This window comes from Platichthys flesus, chromosome 12, assembly GCF_949316205.1.
Source record: "Platichthys flesus chromosome 12, fPlaFle2.1, whole genome shotgun sequence".
NCBI lineage: Eukaryota > Metazoa > Chordata > Actinopteri > Pleuronectiformes > Pleuronectidae > Platichthys > Platichthys flesus.
This window is the reverse complement of record NC_084956.1, coordinates 870584-889234: the sequence shown is the minus strand read 5'-3', so window position 1 is coordinate 889234 and position 18651 is coordinate 870584. Positions and strand designations below refer to the sequence as shown.

Here is an 18651-nt window from a genome sequence, read left to right as displayed (position 1 = left end):
AAAAAGGAAGAGTTATAACTACACAAACATACAACTGGAGCTTCACTGAACTGAGAGGAAACAGGTGAACGTCTCTTTGTGGGTTTTCACAAAATAAACACGAGTTAAACAGAAACAAGCTGATAAAGGAAGTCAAAATGAAATAAGTGGTTTAAATCTATCCTAGTTTTTATTATTTGATTTGTCTACACAACATGAACATGAACACACCACAGTGACAACAACAGGGTTCAGCTTGTTCTGTGTTCAAACTTGATGATGGACTTTTGTAAATCTGTGACCTGCTTTGATAGAAGTGAGGGGTTGAATGAAGGGTCGTCCTCTGCTGGAGGGAGACGTCCAGCTCTTCACGTCCTCCTGGTGTCCCCTCGGTCCGTCCTCCTCCCTCGGGGACGTTCGTGGACAAAGGTTCAGAGAGCGTCTCCCACGTGGACACGAGGCTCCGAGCTCCTTAGAGGAGGTTAACTACCTGAAGGCCTGTGATCATGTGGGAGAAGTCAAGAGCCCGCGTGTCTGGAGCTGTGTGCACGTGTAATCCAGAGCAGGTTAGAGTGTGTGTGTGTGTGTGTGTGTGTGTGTGTGTGTGTGTGTGTGTGTGTGTGTGTGTGTGTGTGTGTGTGTGTGTGTGTGTGTGTGTGTGTGTGTGTGTGTGTGTGTGTGTGTGTGTGTGTGTGTGTGTGTGTGTGTGTGCCTGGATACTGCAGTTGATTGTAGTGAATGCGTCGCGAGGCAACAGAAAATCACCACAGTAACCGGACATCACGCCGCCCACAGCCTCTCAGCAGGGAGCAGCCGCACACACAGTGAGTAACCTGCTGTCGAGTGTGTGTGTCTGTGTGTGTGTGTCTGTGTGTGTGTGTGTGTCTGAGTCAAACAGAGGAGGACTCAGCCAACAACTTCCACGAAGAGAAATTGTGGGAGACAAGAAACAGAGAGGGAGTTATTCAAGTCATAATTGTTTAATATACAATAATTTCAGGATGTTCCAACATATCAATCCACTGAAACTAAAAATATAATTCATACAAACCTGTATTGTGTAAGTAGATTACAAAACCAATTCTGCTGCTTGTTTTTGTGAAACACACACTGAGTCTACACACACTGATTCTACACACAGTGACTCTACACACACTGACTCTACACGTGAGGACAAAATATCCTCACTTTCAAAATATGTCCTCAGACTGGTCTTCACAAATATAGAAGTAGAAGTACACACACGATGTAGGGGAGAGTTCATGCTCTGGTATTTTCCTGACATTTAATCTCAATCTGTTCCATGTTTGTAAAACACCTGCTCCAACGCAACACAGACACAAACCACACACTACACCACACATGCACAAAATAATATACAAACTCAATCCCACTACTTACAACCTGCAGTTTGTAATTTTCAAACCAAATAACAAAATCACTTCCCTGGTGCCTGATTGTGCGTTTGTGCCTGAACGTTGTGTGTTTACTCAACGTGAACCTTCGGTGTCATGAGGAAAAAGTCTCATGACTAGAAACTACTCACCCAGACCTCCTCCTCCTCTCCCTCCTCCTCATCCTCCTCCAGCTCTCCCTCCTCCTCCTCTCCCTCTCCCTCTCCCTCCTCCTCCTCCTCTCCCTCCTCATCCTCCTCCTCTCCCTCCTCCTCTCCCTCCTCCTCCTCCTCATCCTCCTCTCCCTCCTCCTCTCCCTCTCCCTCCTCCTCCTCCTCCTCCTCTCCCTCCTCCTCCTTCTCCCTCCTCCTCCTCCTCCTCCTCTCCCTCCTCCTCTCCCTCCTCCTCCTCCTCCTCCTCTCCCTCCTCCTCCTCTCCCTCCTCTCCCTCCTCCTCCTCTCCCTCTCCCTCCTCCTCCTCCTCCTCTCCCTCCTCCTCCTCCTCCTCCTCCTCTCCCTCCTCCTCTCCCTCCTCCTCCTCTCCCTCCTCTTCCTCCTCCTCCTCTTCCTCTCCCTCTGCAACATGCGCGACCTTTCTACCATTTAAAGGTCATTGATCTGCTGGATGTGGGACAGCAGGTCTGGAGAGAGGAAGCAGAATATCACAGGCACAGAATCTTTTAAAGAAACAAACATTCAGGGAAAAATGAACGGTAACAATCACATGTTGAGGTTATTTCACAATTGAGGGACAAGAACAGAATTTCTGATTTTAAGGTTTAACATTGAGCTATGTCAGGTGAAAGGAAGGAGAAGCTTTTCATTCAAAAGAAACACGACAATAGTTATAAGCTTGAGACATTTTGAGATTATGATGGTGAGTGAAACATCAGAATCATTTTAAGATTTTAAGTGGATTAAATATTTTATCAAAGTCAAATTTAGAGACATTATTTTATCATGAAGCTTTGTGTTGCATCTAGTTAATATAATCATGTATAATGATGAGATAGACGTGTTTATTATCAGCATAACAATAACAATTGATAGATTTCAAATCATGAATGGATCATGAAGGGACCCAGTAAAGAGCCCTGAGGCACACCACACATTAACAAGGCTGATTAAGATACATAAACATCCATCGACACTGAATCTGTTATCGAGCAGATAGGATTAATATGGTCTGTATGAGCTGTTCCAGATATTAATAAACAGCCTCTGAACCTCTCCAGATAAGATCATAGTCTATATCGACTTGTGCGTCCTCAATCATAAACAAGAATAACCGGGTGTTAGAACATTCAAACTTTCCATATCAGAACCTCTACGACTTCCCAGACAAGATGGAAAACTGTCTGACTCGGAGTCAGAACTCAAACATGAACAATAACAACAGAGATGAAGTAAACAATGTTAGTTTGACATATTCAACAACGAGTCGCTGCACATGCTCCTTGTTGCAGACTTGGGAAACCTTCCCACCAAGAGCCCAGAGGAAATGAGAGTAGAGTCATCATGTTGTGCAGAATAAAGACAAATACACAAACAGATGCAGATGAAGACAAAGGGAGAATCCACCCACACAGAGGAGGTGTCAGATGTTGAGAACACAATACCTGTTGTTCATTAGTTTCTTAGATTTCATATGAGAAGACGTTCTGGCAAAGAGGCGACTGGTGACGGCTTCAGTTCGGCATCATGAGAGCAGTGGGTTGTTGAATGGGAACAGGTGAGTGGAGCGACTGGTGGGAGGAGCAGGAACCAGAGGCCACGCCCACGCTAGCTGCACACGTACTGGGAGCTCATCGGGAAAAAGAAAAACCTTTCAGACTCTACGCATTTTCCTTTCAAAGAAATACTGATTTGTGAGGAATGTTTAAAGAGCAGAGACATGACTTCTCACTTCAGTCTTCAATTGAGACATCTCATTAGAGTATGGTCGTATGACTCATTGAATATAGACAAGAGCAAGTCAAGTTTAAAAGTTTCTTAAGTTTACAGTGAACTTGTGTTGACTGTACAGAGCGTGGTGGTCACTGACAGGCGGCTGACACAAAGAGCTGCTCCTGTTGTGTGACACTAAGTGGTTGTGTGTAGTTTGACAGTCGGCGCAGACTCTCTGACAGTCGGAGCTTTACTCAGCAGTCAGGAGCAGCCATGCACATACACAGTCGTAAATCCACACTAATTTCCCAGCATGCTCGGCCGCGAGCGGAGGGCCTCCGCACACCAAGCTGTCTGGAAACCAGAAGAGACAGAATAATGGGATTTCAGAGAGAAACGGCAGAAGGCAGGTAATGAAAAGAGTCGAGCACCTGAACACGAGAGAATCAACAACCAGCATGACACACGCTGCGGCAAATAAAAGAACCAAAGAACATCTCTTCACATTCTCTTCTTTCAAATGAACGAATACAAAACTTGTTCATAATTAAAGAAGAAAGTCCTGCCTGTGAACAGGAAGAGGGTCCAACTGGAACAGAAGAATCCATCAGTCTGCTCACAGAGAACGACCACGACCCGTCCCAGTGCATCATGGGAGGAGGAGACGCCACTCATCTGTCGGTCAGCTGTGACGTGAAGGTGACGGCTCTCTTCTGACCTGCATCCTCTACGTGTTGTTTGGAAAGCCTTCAGTGTCGTTGTGCTCCATGAGGTGCAGAGGAACATGACCTTCATCAAACTGTAAACATGACGAGATGGACCGTGAGCCACTCAGAACCTCAGCTGAGCAGAAGTGAGATCTTCATGACCACGACTTGAATCTGCTGCGACGCAGATAGCAGATTTAATTAGAACATTCGTCAAACATTACATGTTCTCTAATGTTCTTCTCTTTGAGAGGTTAAATGAGCTTTTATATGAATACAAATTAAATAATTCGTCTCCAGCCAACGTTCTTAGACAAAGACGGCTTGATTGTAAATGTTAAAGAGGGAAAGCAGCCGTCAAAACCACAATGCATATATTAATGTTTTCATAGACAATTAATCAGCAGCTATGCAGCCGTCACTCGGTGTGCGTCTCCGACACGATGACAGAACAAGACGCCAGTAAATGAGATGTTGTTCAGACAGATGTCATTGTCACCATCAGCCTGAACGTATGGAAGTAAATGAATTGTTTGTCTGTACGAGGGAGGAAGACGAGACGAGAGCTCGAGGCCACTCCCATTCAAATGAAGATTTAACGTGTAAATTTGCATAATAATTGAGCTTTTACATTAAAGCTTTCCATTATAGATTCAATCACACAAACACAAACACACACACACACACACACACACTCTGTAGAAAGGCAGTGGACTCACAAGGTCTCTGAAACACGGTATCCCAAACTTTATTTTATTGGTTTCATCAGAAGTACCATGTACCATGGAGAGCAGTCACAGTTAGTGGCAACACACACACAACGTTCCTCCTGTCAGATGTTGATCAACACAAATCAATTAAAAAACACAACAAATAAAAAGAAAATCAACAGTGGCAAAAAATTATAAATTCTTCATTATACCCAACATTTTAATTTGTGGTTATTGTTCCATTCAAAAAGAAAACACACAAAATCATATCGACAAACATGAAACTCCAGACTTCACCCTGTGAGAGTGGAAAGAAGGAGAGAGGGAGGAAAGAAAGACGGGAGAGATGGATGGAGGGAAGGAGGGAAGGAAGTGGAAGAGAGGATTCAGAAGGAAGAGGGAATTTGGTTTGGAAAGATGACGGATGTTCGGAATCGAACACACGGGACTCGAGTGCAGACAAACGCTGGAGCAGATATACTTTGAGTGAGTATGGAGGGATGAAGATGGAAAAACAAAAGAGGGATAAACGACAAGAAGGTGTGAAGCTGCCGGACAGACGTCAGACGGACAAGAGTCCATCTGATCTACGCCCACAGCGATGGAGGGAAGAAAGGAGACGGATAAATGAACAGATTGAAAAGAGAGAGAGAAACAAGCAAACAACTTCTAAACAAAAAGGCAATATATGTCATTCTTGAGTGTAGTGAGCGTTTTAGTTTCTTTTAAATAAATATGTAGAATCAACTCTCTACGGTCAGATGGCCATGGAGTCCACCTCACTTTAAACACTGTACAGTATATACACAATATTCATCATCATCATTATTATCTCTTAAATGACAAAATAACCTTTAGATGTACATACAGTATTCCTCGCCCTCTCTCTGAGAATACAGCCACAGCATTTGAAGTAGCAAGCAGTGTCTATTATTATTCTTTTTTTGTACAAATAACCCATGCAACTCCCCTATAGAATATTTATTTAAGATATATAATCTCATCTCTCAATCAATAACAGCAGATATTGCCTTTTTACCAAAAAGAACCTCATTAATCATTAATTAGTCATGTGCAAGTTACTCGACACGAGAAGACGTCATTGTCTTCCTTTAAATTAAAAACACACCGTCGTTAACTCTACTTACATAAAAGAACAGAGAACAGAATAAAAGCCTGAATCTGTACAACATTCAAACCATTTTTTTGTCAACTCCAGGGGGAATGGGATACGATTCTCTATAACTATATACAGACATGTTATCATTCATGCACAGTATCAACAAGTAGCACATCGACATTCCAAAATATGGAGAACATGGCAGAAGGAGGCGGGAAAGGGGGAGGGGCATCTGGGAGGAGAAAGACGGAACAAAAAGGATTTGCCGCCCGATTGGTTAATGTGGCGGCAGGGAAAGACGGGTTAGAGACACAGGGACAGAGAGACACTATAACAATACACATGCTGGGCAGGAGGAGTCCATTTCTGTCTCGCTGACCCAGAAATCAATGTATGGCTGTAACTTCATTTTTTTTTTGTCTTTAATTTTTATCTTTTTCCTTCTTCCTCTCTTTATCATCCCCCTCTTCACTTTAAGGGGAGAGAAGAGCTCCGGTAATGTTTTCTCTTTTTCTTCTTCCCGACAGTACGTTAGTTGCACCGGCGTCAGTCTTTCTGTCAGTCCTTCTGTCAGTCCTTCTGTCTGTCGCTCCTCCGTCTGTCACACAGACGAGTCGGTCGGTCGAGAAGCGAACGAGGCAACGAACCAATCATCAATCTTTACATCAGAACGTCGCCAATGGTACACAACTGATTCAACACCATTGTATTTTTTTTTCTTACATCAGGTACAACATTATTATTGTGAGTCCAAAAAAACAACAATATCTCTGTTGCTGTTAGCATCAGAAGCAACTTTTGTTAAGGAAACGACGCAGCAGCCGTTTCACGCAAGCGAAAAGAACCAGTGCAATGCTTTTCCGTCATTTGAAACCCCGCCCACTTCGTCAAACACTTGCTTGGTCTTAGTGTAAAACCGTATGTACAGCAATGGCCTGTCTGACCTTTGACCTGTCCAAACCAAGGTAGGAAGCTAAATCGAAGTGCATTTGTAATTCCTTTCCTTGACGAGTTAGAAAAACAAACGTAGCAATTGTGACAAACTTCCCAACTTGGTACGAACAGTTTGAACGGCTAACCCGTCATTAGCGTCGCGTAAGACTAGCCTTCAAGTCAAGGTGGAGAGAGGTGGAGCAACCAAGCTGGCGTAGCGAAAGAGCTAACTCCCATAAATGGAAAAGAAAAGTTAGCTTCTTGAAAACTTATGCAGCAAACTAGCTTGATGCTAACAACTACGTAACTGCGAAGCTTTTTACTTCCTCAACAAGTTCACTCTGACGAATTAGGCAGCAGGCGATTTTAAGTAAATCCAACATGATTTATTCATATTTAAGATAATATTTACCCTGTTAGAGTTACTCATGATGCAATCTGCTTCTACGTTATTTCTTCTTTTCTTTTTTTTGCGCAAGCTAGCATTAACTTTTTACAGTGTATAAACCTTCAGCCCCATGCCAGTGAAGAGACAAATGCATACAAATTTAAATAGAAAGGTTTTCTAGTTAACGCTTAAACGATAGCAAGGCGTCTGTTTGTCTCTTTTCAGAGTGGATATGAAGTATGAATAATTTTTGGTGTTTTAAGAAAGTTCCACTGGTTATAAAACCCTTCACAGGTCGGACTGCAAATATTAAGATTGTGATAGAAAGATTTCCCTTTGGCAAAACAGGGGTAAACTGCCACTCCAAGGCCTTCACGTGGGAACAGCTACTCTAACGGAGAGCCACACGTTGTGCAGTGTTTGGCAAATGCAAGCAAATCGGACGTCTCACTTATTCTTAATGTTCGGCTGCCAAAGGGTGATTTCGTTCTAGAGTTCCTCCACAAACGCTCGACATTTGCAGCATTTAGAAATTTGTTGTTCGAATTTTTTAGATCGGCCAAGTTTCAAATTTAGTTTATGTTTTGCTGGGACACTGACAATTTCTATCGGTCGTCCCGGAGTGGTTCTCGCGTCCCAAGTGCACGATTCTGTGCAACAGAATTTAAAGTTATCTTCCTCTTAGTCGGGATTTGCCGAACTGCTCCGGTCCAGGGCTCTGCTCAGCTCGGCTCTCTCACCGGGGCTGAAGCTGTCTGGGGAATCGAGCCCAGACCACTGACTCTACAGATGACCTTTAAAACACTACTTATCATATAATACATCAAGTAAAAAAACACAACATCAGCAGGAAAATTCTGGCCAATTCAGATGCATACAGTGTAGTGCCATTTAAGCTATGGACTTTTCGAATGCCTACATATACAGTAAGGTTTGAGAACATTGAGATTTAGGTATTTTGGCTGAACAGGGAAAGCAGTTAACAGTCTGAAGCGTAAACTCTCTGATAGTTGCTGTGGGCTTGAAGATTGAAGTTCTGCACGTGGAAATATTGTTTGTTTTTCTCTGCCAGTGACTCAGAGCCTGTGGTAATGACAGTTAGTGAAGTTTGGACTAAAATGTGGTTGATTTGGAAAGTTAAATACTCAGTGTTTCAGTATTGATTCATGTTTACTAGCTCGTCCAGTGTTGGACATATTGGTTTTCAAAGATACCCGGCTGATACTCGAGATCATGTTTGGTATCTTTTGTATTAAAACAGAACTATCAGAACTGTATTTTCAAGTTGATTTTCAAGACAGGAAGAAGAACCCTGTCTCCTCATGCACAAACCGGTCAGAACACACAAACAGAGCTAGTTGTTAAAACCTCAAATTAATAACTTACACTACGTGGAACTCATTTTAGAATCTGTGTGGGTCTGTCTTATAAAGTGAGTTACACTTTAGTCAACTTTCTGCAGTGTAGATCACCACGGCTACACAACTAATTAGCATCAAGGCTCATTATGCTACTTTTACGTAAGAAGAGATAAGCGTCTGTTTTAACCAAGGTTCCATCGATGCCCAAACTCGAGGGCCTAGTGCAGAATCTAGATGTTCTCATCACGAGGAACCTTCAGGAACCTCCCTCACGTCTCGCTGGAACTATGGACTACACCGCCCTCCCATGGTTTCCTGTAGTACTGCTGTTTGGTCTGTATCCAGACAATGTGTGTTAATGAAGGGATAGGACGGATAGCCGCTCTATTTACTTCTGAACCTGACAGAATCTGGATAAAGAGTCAGATATCACGAGAGCCCAACGTACAGTGGGTGAACTCACTTCGTAAGACAGGTCACAGAGGGCGGGTACTCTAACAAACAGCCAATTGAAATGATTGTACCAGGATTTCAGTGTACGAGTGGTTGTTGAACCTCTGAGTTTATAAAAAGACATAAATAAAGACTAGATGTACCCTATGTTGCTGTGGGCTACTGTAAGACAACGGTATTTGCCCCTTAGCGGTTAGTAAAACTACCTCCACAGCACAAGCCAATACTCGGTTGGTTTCCAAGGCCTGTATATAAAGGTCGTGGAGGCCGCCTGGGGAAAACCATAGCGGGGATGGTTTAATTTGGAATAAGGCTTATTGCGATTTATAAGCAGACTTTGTAATCAACTGGGAAATTCTCCCACCAATAACTGATCTGTGTAACTCTGGATAATGTCTGCACTAAATGAGGCTGTATTACTTATTTTCTCGTCTTGTTTTTTGTAGATTTTTCTCTTACAGCCACACCGAAGCAAACTCCAACCAACGAAGCGAGTGATGTATACGGTCGGGGGAATACGAGTCCCTGTTAAATCGCCCAGCGAGGGTCGATCTGTACGAAGAATCATGAATCAGGGATCGGGAAAAGGGATCAGTGGTTGTTTCTTACAAAGCCCTTGAGGATTTTGATTGGTCCACTGACCAGCCAGCGGGAGGTGGTTAAGACACACTGGGATAATGACCGACGCTGTCGAGTGAACCAATAGAAAATCGGCATCAACGTGAGAGAAACGATGACGAGAGGCGGCTACGACGTTTCACTGAGGGCGGGACTTAACGTTAAGAAGTCTATTGCAATGTTATGATGGACGACGAGGATGGTGCCGATCTCCTTGGTGGAAAACCAGGTAACGGAATCCACAGTTTAAAAAAACATAAAAAACAACACACGTAATATTAACCTAGATATTTATGCAATGATAATAGCTTCTCTAACAGTTTTAAACGGTAGAGCGGCCATTTTGTGTCTTCTCAGACGCGGCCTCATTAAAGGTAAAAGCACACTAACCCCTTCTCGATTAAAATTAGACCTTAAATCACATGTACAGTACAAAGCAACAGAAAAGGCCCATTCAGGAGCGCAGGGCGGAACCAGGACCTTCAGATGGAAAGTAGAGGAGCTGCGGTCCAGCTCTTATTTACATTTCTAACCTTAGTGATGCCCCCCCCCCCCCCCCCCCCACAAAGCATTACTCAGCGTTTCTTCAGCGAGAGTCAATAAGTTCCTCGAGTACGAGAAGCTCGTCTCATGCTGAGACGGCGAAACGATGAGTTATTTTTTTCATCACAGTACTTCAGCATCTTCTTCCACGACACACAAGCACAGACACACACAGTCACACAGCAGCACGCTCACAGTTTGTTGTCATTAAACAGTTATGGCAATATGTCCGTCCTCTTCTGATTGTGTGTTCAGTTTGGTCTGGTCATGCATGTGCCCACTGATGCAGGCTCATCTCGCTGCAGCGGGATGTGACAGAGGATGAATGTGAACGCTGCTGTTGAAGCCACGCCTCCTCGCAGCTGCGATGGTCTCGCTCCTCATTTTATCAAGACTTTGATTTCATCACGTTGAACCAGCTGTGTGTTTCTCTCTGTGTTTGTGACTTTGCGGATTCATCTCTGGAACGGGGGCGGGTTCAAGACAGCTTGATTGGTTTGGATTTATAGGTTGAGACAAAACATGTATTCCTTAGTTTATTCATTTACCAACAATTGTTCCATCTTCTGAGCCATTTCTCTTGATCCCAAGGTTCTCCTGTCTGCTGTCATCCTTCAACGTCTCCTTACTCCTTTAGATTCTGCTTTAAGATGCTTTAATGCGTCCTCCATTCCTTCATCTGTACATCCATTCATCCCTCATTCAATCTATTGCGTAAAGGGGGGGAGTGATAGATCTATGAGACAGTCTTGATTTGCAAATCCATCCCTTCACCCACCTCCCCTTGGCTTCTCCTTCCATGCTCTCCTTCCCTCCACCGTCTCCTTGTCGTCTTAGAAGCCTGTGATGTGACAGTAGGCCTCCAGCGAGGAGAAGAGGATGTAGAGGAGCCACAGGCTGAAGAACAGCATGGTGGTCAGGACCTTCGCTGTCCGGGGCCCGCCCAGCTCGCCACCGATCTCCGGCCTCCGTCGGTACATCAGGGTGCCGACGGCGACAAAGGCAAAGATGGTGAAGAGGGTGACGGAGAAGGCCAGCGTGCCGGGGTCCACCCTGAACTCGTCCCCATTGCTTTGGTGGTAGATGGCTGCGATGGACCACGCCACCTGTGGAGCATCAACACCATCCAAGTGAGTGATGTGACATTGGTATAACGGGTCATCCATCTTCATATCCAGTCATTGCCTCAATCACAGAAATCATGCACCAACATATTTTTACACTTATGACGTCCATGGAAGAGAAGCCACAGTGTGTTGACACCGGTCAGTGGATCTGTGGACGAGCGGCTACTCACCCCGATGCCCAGGAACACATTGACAGCATTCGAGCCCGTCACATTACCGATGGAGGCGTCTGCATACTGGTCCTGGATGGCAGCCACCTTACTGGCAAAGGTATCTGGGTGAAGAGAGGGAGATCAGACCAGTCAGTCAACACATGAAACTCCACAGATCCAAAGGTCATAGAAACATTACCAGCAGCATCACTGTCTTTGTTAAGTGACTTTTAAAAGGTTGAAGTGTTAAAGGATGTTTTACAGCAGAATGTGGCTCAAAGAATCAAACTGAGCTCGACTTCATTGTGTCCCAACCCGACCTCAGTTGAACTTTTACATGACATAACTTTAGTAGTTATAAACATGTTGGCATGAAATTTGACGTCTCTAATCCACAGGTTCGATTCCGAGCCCTGTGGTGCATATCCTCCCTAATTCTCTCTGCTCATTTCATTATTATACTCAATGAAGGCAAAATGTCAGAAAAATGTCCTCTAATAGAAAATGACCTTTCTCCTGAACCAACGTTAGTCTGGATTCTTATTAAGAACCTCTCCTGACCACCTAGTTGATGACCAGAGGAATAAGACATCTGGACTCTGAGGACAACTTGGCCTTTCTGCCTCTGCCACCATCAGTCCAAGCTATTCTTATATTACTCTCATTAAACCAGTGCAGTGTTACTGAGTGACCGTAGAAACAGATTCCCTCTTGTTGACCTCAAGATCTCGACATGCTGACATCTTCAGTGACGAGGAACCACACTGGGACTGAAGGACGCGCTTCATAAATGCAGAACACTTAGAACTATTAATACACAACACTGTGCAAATCCTGTTTGCACATTTAGATTGAAAACCTTAAATTTAGAACCCACGATCTTTAATCCTGTTTCAGAGTTCTGTTGCTGGCAGCCAGCACGGGAACGATCTGGTCTGAGATCAGTTACTTCACGAGGATGAGTCTCAGTCTGCAGGGGCAAACCAATCTTGGCCTGACGACTAATCAGCATTGTGTTGCTTCAGGCCCAAAATGTCCCTCGGTTTCAAGTCTGCCAAGCTGAGCCGCTCCAATGGGAGGCTCCTCCTGACCGAGCTGAAAGGAGCTTTGGACTCTGAGCCAAGTCCCAACAATGGGCCCTGAGCTGAGAGCACAATGCTCAGTTAGTCCTCTTTCTCCCTCGCTCACGTCCTGGCCGTCCACTCGCCATTAGTGACTTCTGTCCTCTTGCCTTTAGCTGTCGGACGCAGCTGAAGGAGGTAAAAACCTGGAGTGGAGGAGGACGGGAGGTGGAGGAGGACGGGAGGTGGAGGAGGACAGGAGGTGGGGGAGCTTTGTTGAAGTGGAGGCCGATCTGGCCGTGGACAAGAGGACGAGATGAGGACAGAGAGGACGGACGAGGAAAAGTGCCAACAAGTCCCCAAAAGATAAATCTCCCCAAACACCTTAAAGCTCGAGGAGCAGCCTGCTGGGCTGACCTGGGTGTGTGACCAGACTCTGTTTGTGTGTCTGCTTGTGTATATGTATCTGTGTGTGTTTGTGTTTGTGCATCAATTAGTCTTTGAGAGCTTGTGTGTCTGATTGAGTGGGTTGGTGCATGGTTGTTGTGTGTGTGGTTGTGTGTGTGTGTGTGTGTGTGTGTGTGGTTGTGTGTGTGGTTGTGTGTGTGTGTGGTTGTTTGTGTGTGGAACAGGTTCCACTCTGCAGCTCCTTATGTGAATGTCAGCCTCCCTCGAGAGTTCACTGCCCTTTTCTTCTGCTTCACTATCAATCACTCTCTCTCTCTCTCTCTCTCTCTCTCTCTCCATCCTCTGTCATCTCTTGCTTGACCTGCTGTGCACCACTGATAGAAATCAGACCTTCTACATGTGAGGATCTTTGTTTTGGGCCTTTAGCTCTTGTGACAACAACATGTAGGTCAGAGGGCAAATATTCAGCAGATGCTACAAAACAGTCACAAATGATATTGATAGTGATTTATGTTAGAAACTAGAGTCACCAGAATCTGAGCAAGGTTTAATCAAAACATATTAACCTTCCAAAGCCAAAAATCTGATAGTTAATGGATATTCTGATAATGATTGAGTTGAGTGGTTATTTAGATTATGGATCGATCCACCCACGATGTCTTGATCTCGTGTTCCAGCTCATGTTTGACATCCGTCTTTGATGAAACCTTGATCCCTGAACGTCCTGTCCTGCCTCCTGCTGCTCTGGAACTGTCCTGTGGTCCTGAAAGCTCCGGATGCACTTTGCTGTTTTTCTGTCTCTGCCTGTGCTTTGTGGATTGTGTGTGTCTGTAGTGCACGGCCCCTCGCCCACAGTGCACGGCCCCTCGCCCACACTTCACCTGTCGCTCGGCACTGACAGCTTCTGTTTGCCGTGACTGAATAAAGACGAGTTGTTTGGGTCTTTTATCTGTGAATCTGACTCACTGACTCGGAGTTCTTCCAGATCCTGGGTGGTTGAAGAGTCTAAATGTATTTATTGATTTTCCCTCGTCGATACCCGTCACTCTTTAAATACACTTTAAGTGATGCAGCTCAGCTCTTCTGCCTGAAAGCTGAAGTTTCTAACGAGCTCCACCCCGGGTGTGTTCCTCCTCTTCCCTCTCGGTGTGCATGTGTGTGCGTTCACCAGGGTAACTGTGATGAACGAGGTTAATCATCATGGAACCACAGGATGGGTTTTATTAACTGTAATAGCCACAGAACTGGAGGTGGGATTCTTTGTGTGAGTGTGTGGGCTGCGGGAGGTTGTGTTAATAAGGCTGAGAGCCTCTGAAAGGCCGAAGCACTTTGTTTCCATCCGGCAGCTACACACATTGTGGTTGTGAGTCTGTGTGTGCGTGTGTGTGTGTATGAGCATCTTTCTGTGTTCCGCTGGAGTCTGACATGACAAACAGCCCTATGGTAATAACACCCGGTGGCCACAGCATAGGTGTGTGTGTGTGTGATTATAAGCATGTGTGGGAAACCTATGTTTGTACGTGTGTGTGTGTGTGTGTGTGTGTGTGTGTGTGTGTGTGTGTGTGTGTGGGAGTCAGTAGACTGGGGCCAAGGTTAAAACCCATTTAAGCAGCTGTTGCAGTCGTTGTTCCTGCTCCACGTTCAGAGGATGATTCATGCTGCTGTCTGCAGAGCTGCTTCCTCTAACACAATCCTACACATACAAATACACAGACTGGAAACCACTGGTTCTGAAAACCACTGGCACTGGTTCTGAAAACCACTGGTTCTGTATAATGTCTGAATCTAACCAGAGGAGGCTCACTGCAAACAGGATTCTGCAGTTAAGTGATTATTACACCCAAAGCACATTTAGAAACTGGTCACGATAAAGAGATCTGATGATCCAGTCAGTTTTGAACACATTTCACTTTAACTTTAACTTTCCTTCTTTTTACATTATATACTATAAACCACGGCTGATTCATTTCATCTGACAGTTTTTTTAAAGGAACACTAACTTGAAGATAATTCCATAAACAGTGAGTCACTTTAGACACTAGAAAAGAAATGAGGTGAATAAAGCTTCTAAAAACCAAAGCAAAGAATTGAAAATGTCAAAGTATGAACCCTGAAGTGGATCAGTGAGTAACACACATTCATCTCTAGAGTGAACATCTCTGGGTGGTTCATGGTCATGAAGGCCTTTAGGAGAGAGACAGGTCTTCGATTGAAGCTGGCAGAACGCAGCAGGATATTTAATATAAAGCATGAACATGTAGTGTTTGTGCTCACACACTCACCTGGAACAGAGGTTCCCAAAGCAACGAAGACCACGGCCGTGACGGAGTCCTTCAGGCCGACGGTGCAGCCGAAAGAGGAGGCGAGGTCCCCTGGAGCGAGAGAGCAGGAGAGAGCGTGAGCGATGGAAGACTTGACAAATGAAAAACATCTTTTACAAACGTTTTTACATTTTATCTAAATAATTCTGTAATGACCTCCAGCGAGGAGGTTATGTTTTTAACAACAATTTCCACTAGCGTTCTACGAAGTGCTCGACTCAGATGTGATTGTTATGGTGTTCAAAGTGAACTGGTGAACTGGTGAACTGGTGAACTGGTGAACTGGTCGTACCGATGAGGCCGGTGAGCAGGCCGATCATGCAGATGGACACGACGAAGCAGGCCCAGCCGTTCCAGTAGTCTGTGGGCGGCACGAAGGCGAACAGAACCTTCCAGAACACGGTGAGGAAGTGCATGACGTAGTCGAAACAGGACGGCAGCTTCTCCTCGCCGCACTCGTCGTCGTCATCGTCCTCACCTGCAGGTTAGAGAGGAAGGTCAAAGGTCAAAGGTGGAGTTCTGATCGAGCAGCTGGTTAATCTGCCATCGATTTGACCCGATCAGCTCCACCCTCCTGGGAAAGAGGAGCTCATGGTGAGAGATGATGTTGTGTGTGTGTGTGTGTGGTTGTGTGTGTGTGTGTGTCATGTCAGTATCAAAGTGTAATCATAGCCTCAGGACGTGAACAACAGCCAACAACGTCCTGTATGGCTTTGTTGTGTATGTGCTTGTGTGTGTGTGTGTGTGTGTGTGTTGATTCTCGTATGTCTACAGAACACGGGGGAATAGTTGAATAATGAATTTCAAATGACTTTTTTCACTCAGTGAAAGTGCAACACACAGACACACACACACACACACACACACACACAGACACACACATCATTAGCATTCCCTGCGCTCCTGTGCTCGGCTGTGGTTCTGCTCTGTTTCTAAATGAGTGAAGGAGATTACCTGCAACACGCTGACTGGCTGAAAACCAGTGAGAGCCCTGGTCTCTTACTGACTTCACCCAGCGTCTGACCTTGTGAGAACAGGCGATGCATTCTAATCACACGCTGACCCATCAGGCATCTGCACTGGGAGCTGGGCCTGGTTTGAAGTAGGACTGTTTGTCTCCCTGAAGCGGCGGCCATGTTTTCCCTTCTGGGGCTCGAGGTGACTCTGTGAATTCATCCTCTAAACCAGTGATTCTCAAATGGGGGTACTTGAAGGTACTCCAGGGGGTACTTGAGATTTTTTATATATTTAAAATTAGCATCCATTCAAAAATCCTTGAAAAATAGTTATTTAACAAATATTCAATAAAATATAAGTGTAAGTTCATGAACTAAATTTTATATTCAGTAAGCTTTTCAATTTAATTATCCTAAAAAATCGGAGTCTCCCCCATACCGATGGTTTGACCCAACCTGGCACACGCCACCTGTACCCCCTGACCAGCGCAGAGCCTTTTTGGTTGAAAGAAAGATGTAATGTGATTTATTAATCCTTGTAACTAGACACATTCAAATTTAAAACTCCATCAATGTCCATAACATTGCTCATTTGTAGTGGTCTCTCTTGAACTATTTCGAAATAAAAAGATATAAAAATAACTAAAGACTTTTATTATTATCTCAATATAAAGGCTGCTGGGGGGGGATCTCAGCCTCTGAGATCCCCCCCCAGCAGCCATCTGACCATCTCCAGGCTCCTTCACTGAGGAGGCTCCAGACGAGGAGACGGACTTTCTGGAGCTCGTTAGGACGGCAAGTGATGACTCGACTGGAAGCTGGTCCACGAGTGTCCAAAGACCAGTTTGTGTCCTCCCTTATCTTTAGGTTTTATGTTAAACCAGTAAACACATTTATCTTTATTCACTGGATAATTCACCCTTAACATGTTTACTGTGAAGAAATTGAAAATGTAGAAACTGGAACTTAAATAAGATCCATATTTGAGACACTCTCTCTCTCTCTCTCTCTCCCTCTCTCTCTCTCTCTCTCTCTCTCACACTTCAGTTTCCCAGATGAATAAATTAGTCTTTTGAAATATGTCCTTTCTGGGATGGAACACAGTCGAGGACAGGAGAATGAGACATCAGCAGAAAGTTGTCCTCAGCCTGATTTATAACCACGCTGCTTGGAGACAGTTTGTGTGTCTGTCCACACTTTGCTGACCTCCTGTTGTAATGTTACTGGCAGTCTTGGTCTCGTGCAGTTACTGGACGCTAGCACGAGTTAACACAAAGATCAACGAACGTCCTCAGGGCTCATGTAGCGTGTAGGATGTGATTAAAAATAAACGAGTTCCTTTTCACGCTCGGAACAAATCAAATCATCAACTTTAAATGAACAGAAGAAGAAGGTCAGTGCAGAGAGCAGGGGTTACACACACACAGACACACACACACACGCAGACACACACAAACACACACACACACACACACTTGCTGATGAATTATAAAAGAGCCTGTACCTGCATTGTGTCACTTTTTCCGTACCACAGTGAACCATGACTGGAAAGAGACATCTCTCTCTCTCTCTCTCTCTCTCTCTCTCTCTCTCTCTCTCTCTCTCTCTCTCTCTCTCTCTCTATGTCTTTCTCCCTCATCCCTTCTTCTCTATTTATCTTTTTCATACCTGATTTTGTCTCTCCCCCTCTCGCTCTCCCCCTCTCTCTCTCCTCTTGGTCTCTTTATCGTCCTTCAGTCGTAACATTGATAAAGTGATTCTCCAGAACTCATTTATTACTTCTCTCCCCTTTCATCTTGCGTCGTATTTTGCTGATGTGGCTTTTTATGAAACTGAATATTCTCTGAGACCTTTCATGCTTCTTCTCTTTAAATCGTCCTCATCCCTCTAAAACCTTCTGTCACTTTCTAAATGCCATTTTCAGTGTCATCCCTTTATTCTGTGTGTGTGTGTGTGTGTGTGTGTGTGTGTGTGTGAGAGAGAGAGAAATATTCTAGTTTGTATTTATGAGCTGTGGCTGGTCTCCATGCAAAGATATATAGAGATTAGATAAAAGAACAATTTAAATACACATCAACAAGCGCTGCCTCATAAACATAATATCACAAATCAAAGGGTAATTAATAAAGAATCAAATCCAAAGAGACAATAAAACAACGTTTCTCATCTGCAGCTGCGAACATGTTTTCCGCTGACCCACAGTGTCACCAGGACAGTGAGCATACAAGCCTATGGGAACTCTTGTGCACTACACACACACACATACTGTTGACGCCCCCGGTGCACTGTGGGTAATATCCCCCCCACGCAGCGGAGGGACGCAGCCTGTCACTCATCCCTGCTTCTTCCAACAGTTATTTACACAGGCGGTTGCATCGGAGTCACAGGAATGAGCATCAGAAATAAATCTGAGACACATCTTCAGAGCCTGGTTGGTCTTTTATCCCCCCCCCCCCTCCTGCTTTTCTCAAAACATGTCCACACACACACACACACACAATACTCAATACTCTTTATCCATGGCTCCATGGTAC

The 18651-nt window shown here is 44.6% G+C and overlaps 2 protein-coding genes across 3 annotated transcripts in view; one reads left to right on the top strand and one right to left on the bottom strand.

Moving 5' to 3' along the window:
* Nucleotides 1–18651, top strand: part of LOC133966542 (basement membrane-specific heparan sulfate proteoglycan core protein-like) — a 298590-nt gene that overhangs the window by 72702 nt on the left and 207237 nt on the right. The window lies entirely within an intron of this gene.
* slc8a1b (solute carrier family 8 member 1b) overlaps nt 8749–18651 on the bottom strand; it is an 80173-nt gene continuing 70270 nt past the window's right edge. For both annotated transcript variants that reach the window (XM_062401439.1, XM_062401437.1), the window contains exons 8-11: nt 15454–15639; nt 15123–15212; nt 11390–11493; nt 8749–11198 (exon numbers count right to left, since the gene is read on the bottom strand). In XM_062401439.1, the coding sequence (XP_062257423.1) occupies nt 10926–11198; nt 11390–11493; nt 15123–15212; nt 15454–15639 (653 nt within the window). In that variant the 3' untranslated portion in view covers nt 8749–10925. The remainder of the gene's footprint in view (nt 11199–11389; nt 11494–15122; nt 15213–15453; nt 15640–18651) is intronic.